This window comes from Drosophila mauritiana, chromosome 2L (genome assembly GCF_004382145.1).
Source record: "Drosophila mauritiana strain mau12 chromosome 2L, ASM438214v1, whole genome shotgun sequence".
NCBI classification, from domain to species: domain Eukaryota; kingdom Metazoa; phylum Arthropoda; class Insecta; order Diptera; family Drosophilidae; genus Drosophila; species Drosophila mauritiana.
The window spans coordinates 19,263,516-19,268,466 of NC_046667.1; the positions used below are offsets into that span (position 1 = coordinate 19,263,516).

General features: G+C 42.8%; 1 protein-coding gene across 2 annotated transcripts; it reads right to left on the minus strand.

The window, feature by feature from the left end:
* Positions 1–1,700: 1,700 nt before the first annotated feature.
* Positions 1,701–4,951, minus strand: LOC117150811 (brain-specific homeobox protein). Of its 2 annotated transcripts, XM_033317870.1 has the most exons (4): positions 4,379–4,951; positions 3,652–3,926; positions 2,967–3,269; positions 1,701–2,530 (listed from the first exon to the last, which is right to left on the minus strand). In XM_033317870.1, exons 1-4 carry the CDS (start codon positions 4,819–4,821, stop codon positions 2,262–2,264), a joined length of 1,290 nt encoding a protein of 429 aa, XP_033173761.1. In that variant the 5' UTR covers positions 4,822–4,951; the 3' UTR covers positions 1,701–2,261. The 2 variants fall into 2 exon arrangements, with proteins under 2 accessions (XP_033173761.1, XP_033173762.1); XM_033317871.1 differs by lacking the exon at positions 1,701–2,530 and having other exon boundaries at positions 3,091–3,265.

Consider the following 4,951-nt stretch of genomic DNA (forward strand, 5'->3'; position numbering starts at 1 on the left):
CCACGGCCACGACGACGGCGGAGAAAAGCCAGCGAAACGTCACTGCCGGCCACGCCCTATCAGAGGGTATATGCACTTGGCTGAGTGGCTTGGAGCATAACTATGGGGAATACGGAATAATAATATCTGATGACCCTAATGAGGATCTTATATGGTACTATAACTGGTACAATTCACTGGTATCTAAACATTTATAAATAAAATTAGGGATATATATTCCTGATAAGAGTATAACTAAGCTATTATAGTTTATTAATTAGTTAAAGAAATCATAAAGTATTATAAAAAAGAATATACTTGATATATAATTGAAGAAGATTCTTTTAATGTTTCATAAAAATACAGTAATTCCACGTATGTTCTTTGTTTATCATGCGTATGATCGTAACTGATCTATTATTCAAGTGAACAACAATAAAAGATAGGGAATAGAAAGGTCGGTTTGCTTATCCCCTCTCCTACTTTTTGTTTTGTTTTCAACGGCAACTGATAGCACGTAAATAGCATACACACGGAAAAAGTATATAGAAGAGAGAGCGGAGTGGAAGAGAGTCCAAGTCCAGATGGGGAGCATAAGCTGCAGACATATGGCTCCAAAACCAAGAGGGAGCCACATATGAAGAGCGGAGGAGGATGGACCGATGAAAATGCCATAGTTAGAAGCTTCACTGCAAGAGTATTTTAAGAAGCAAGTGTATTGTTAAATGGTCCATGGGAATTCGAGTTATACTAACTAAGAGTCTAAAATCAAAACATTTAGTGGGCTTAGTTACTGAGTGGCGTGTGTGATTTTTATTGCCAACCCCTTATAATCGAGGGAGGCTCGTCCCCAGCAGTTTATTTCGCATTGGGCTTATCAATAGCACGATAAGCCATGGAGTACTACTTATTAGTTTCTGTATTTACTGGGAAAGTACAAGTGACTAAAGCGACTGCGCCTTGTCATTGCTTCGACCTTAGGTTGTATATTATTCCGAATTATTATTAATTCGCGACAGAATAGAGCGTGTCTACCAAGTTGAGCATAAGTCAAACACACTAAATACATATAAATAAGAAATATCTATAAAAATACATATTATTTACAAACATATGTACATATGCCATTTAATAGCCAGAATAGATTTGGAATATGCCTCGTTGACGTCAAGAAAAGACTTTACAGTCCAAAGTATCAACCTTAAAATGATAACTTCTCTCAACAAATAGATCTTGGGTTTTGATGACCGAAAAAGTAACTACATGCATATAAACATATGTACATAGCTACATTTCATCCAAGGCTTAATTGGGTGAACTATTAATTTTTTCGAGAGCATTCCTGCTAACCCGTAATTACCAATCAATTTGAAACATTTAACTCTTACCTGCTCACTCCACTCCGCACTTGACAATGGGTGGCTCACTAAAATGGCTGTCTGAAAACCCGCAATTATTTTGCCATTGTTAAGTGCATTTCCATCCACCCCGGTTCAATCCAATCCCACCCGCTTCCGCCCGCCCACTTGGGCGGCAGGACATGCGCAGGGCGTGGCAGGCGGCAACCCCATACATCAGTATTCCCGCTGCTTAACCATATTAGTTGCTACTTTGTGTTGTCAATTGGATTTGATTGCCCGGCGAGGGGCGGGCACCACCCACCCAGTAACACTTTTCCAGCATTCGCGTAATTCGCTCCGTTCCGTTTATTGTAAGCGCTATGTTCTGGATAAGAAGTCGCAGGGAACTAATGTATCTTAAAATGGAAGTTCTCGAATACAATCACTAAATTTGATTAGTTTAAGACTTAATACATGACTAGAAAACTCGTTCAAGAACTCGTTGGTATTTACACGGCTTTTCGATTCAATTCAAATATCTGGGGGAAATACAACCATGATTATAGCAAAATATATAAACTGAAATAGGTGTTTTTGTTTCTTTTGGACAAGTTCTTAACAACTCGAATAGCTAAATGGTATCTGTGAAAATCAATCAATTAATTCAAATGTGAAGCTCATGGGTAAGTTTCCACAATTATAAGGAACTATAGTTCTTACTAAATCGTAATAATAGATATTTTGAAATAGGCATAACCATGTCGCGCTGATAAGATATGTGTTGTTTTGTAACTTTTTTGCTTGTCTAATAGCAAATAAATTTGGTAAATCAAATTGAAATTATTTGATAAGCAAAATTTGATTTTAGTTGTATTTCCCCAACTAAAAAACACCGAAAACTTTACTACTTTAGGATCCAGGTCCTCATCCCGATCGAACTGTCTATGTTAACTGGTAGAGTTTCGCATCGCCGACGATGTCCACGTCGCTGGAGTTGTCCTCGTCGCCACTGTCCGCCTCCAGATCGGAGTAGTCATCCGTGGAGTAGCCCTGCTGCATCAGGCACATCTGCAGCTGCTGCTCGCTCGTGGGCTGAGTGGGCGTGCCGCCGACGGATCCGGGATTCAGTTTGCCGTGCTTGGACTCCCCGGAGGAGGAGGTGGCCTCGCCCGGCTGCTTGCCCGGTTCGCTGCGTGAGAAGTCGACGGGCTCTGCGGCATGGAAGAGTCAAAGAAATTTCCACAAAATTTAGAACTAATTTGATTTGCGTAGAAACTTGAGCAAAACTTTTTGCAGCACAAGGAGCTGGCTAAAAGCCAAAAGGTCTAATTGATAGTCCAAAAGTTCCTCAAAGAAACTACTCCACACTCCAGTTTTGGGTGCTTTGTGACCAATTTGAAAACCGCTGACCACTTCTGCCCGAAATGCCTTTTGACAATTTAGTTGCTAACTCAAATATTTCTTTGTCTAAAAGTTGGAAAACTTGAGCGGCTCTTTTTCTTTCTATTTGTTCTTAACAGGCCAGCAAAGTTTTGAATATTTAATAACATTTTAGGGAGGATAATTGATTTAATCAGTTTCATAATATTTAATTTGCTCATTATAAATTTAGACTAAAACTGAAGATTATGGAATCAATGTACTCACCATTGGCATTGTCGCGCCGGCGCAGCTGCTTTTTGTGCTTCATGCGGCGGTTCTGGAACCAGGTCTTCACCTGCGTCTCGCTGAGTCCCAAGGCGGTGGCCAGCTCCACGCGCTCCGGCGTGGATAGGTATCGCTGGCCCTCGAACCGCTTTTCCAGGCCGGACAGCTGCGGATCACTGAACACCGTGCGCGCCTTCCTCCGGCGGCAGTGGCGCAGGGCATTCACGCCCATTCCCAGTCCGAGGGCCAGTTCCGGCACACAGCCAGGCGCTCCGAAGAAGGGCGCTCCCCCGAACAGGCTGGCTGGAAGGGCAAAGGATGCCAAATTTGGTTAACTTCGTTATAGTTGGAACAAATGAAAACTTTCGGTGTTGATGGCCATTTACACCGAATATTCCGGTTCTTAGTGCCCCTAAATGAAGCTATGTGGCTACAAAAATCTGCACTTCAACATCAGTTGTCCTACTAATTTGGGTTGAATTTTGAAAAAGTTCTTAATGTGAAAATAAATGTTGTGCTGGCTTTTTAATGAGGCTATGTCCAACTTAATTTTTGATTAGCTAAACTCTAGCTGGAATTAACTTTTAGTTTCCATGAGTTCGACTTTAACTTATTACCAACGCGTATGAGGCGGAAATCAGAAGCATCTAGGAACATATCTCTATAATACCGAGCACTAACTCACCTTGTGATAGAAAATAGGGATCCACGGACTTGTAGGTGCCCGACGACGGCGAGAGATATCCGAGGGTCATTTGAAGAAATCCGTGATCGGTGTAGGGTGCATTCGGATAGAGTACTCCATTGGATGCACCACTACCTCCATTTAGGGGCGGTGGAGGCGGAGGTTGAGGTTGAGTCGTAGGCACCGGCGGGTGTTGTGCCGCTCCAGATCCCAACTGCTGCGAAATCTGATCTCCGTTGTAGTGGGAAGCTCCATGTCGTGAGTGGTGGTTGGACCTACGAAGCAAGGGGTTCAATTAGGGTTCTATTGGTATTTCGATGTTAAACTATTCTCTTTTTGTTCAATAGTGATTTTTATGATGGTATGCCTAAATACAAATATCCACAAATACTTTAAGCTTTATGATAAACTTCAATTCCATTTTCATAATATCTTTGAACTTATAAAAAATATTCTATTATTTAAAAGAACATAAACCAAAGAGAGATCTGAAAGGCATATGCTATTTCGAAGTGTGTCTTTAAGTCGGATTTACTATTGATCCTGTTTGAATTGTAATGTTTAATGTTTAGTTATTCCACAAAGTTAATATTAGTTTCTTTTCTCACTTATTTCGCTGCTTAATAACTCTTATTCACTTTTCTAGTCATTTATATGGGCTTTAAATTAAAGTTTTTAACTAAAAATTCAATGCAGTAGTAATAAGCCATGGAATTCGGAAACCAACCGTGGAGTGCTGTGCAAGGACTTGGCGTAATCCTCGCCAGCGTAACCCGACGCAGCCTGGTTGCTGCGGGCAGTAGCCGTCGCGGATGCGGATGCGGACGCAGGCGGATGCGACTGCGGCGGATGCGAATGTTGCGACGGATGTTTGTGCGGATTATTGTCGTGGGCAAATGCGCTTCTGGCACTTTTCACCGCGTTTCTGCTGCTCTTTGGCGCGTAGTTGTTGCTGTTTGCGGCGATGCCGTTGGTATCACTACTATTATTGTTATTGCTGGCGCTATTTAAGTTTTGAAACAATATGTGCTCGATGGAGAACGGCGTTTTTGTGGTCAGCATTGTGGTGGCACTGGCCATCGCCGCCGCCTTGCTGTGCGTGGGCGTGGTGCCGTTGGCGTGAGCATGTGCGTCCGCAGGACTCAAGCTGGCCTCATTAAGCATTGCCATTGCGCTGGAGGATGGCCGAGCAGGAGGAGCAGGAGGAGCAGTGTTGGAGACCGGAGCCAGGATGTGCCAGCCAGCCGGGATATATACGTGTCCTTGGACCGCGCGCGCGCTTATGTTGTTTGCTCGTTGA

Bases quoted from the DNA above. Each gene is read 5' to 3' on its own strand.
- LOC117150811 (XM_033317870.1), bottom strand. From the start codon at position 4,821: ATGGCAATGCTTAATGAGGCCAGCTTGAGTCCTGCGGACGCACATGCT. The intron at 3,270-3,651 runs GTGAGTTAGTGC...TTGCCCTTCCAG, and splicing joins TCCCTATTTTCTATCACAAG to CCAGCCTGTTCGGGGGAGCG. The intron at 2,531-2,966 runs GTGAGTACATTG...TCCATGCCGCAG, and splicing joins CCGGCGCGACAATGCCAATG to AGCCCGTCGACTTCTCACGC.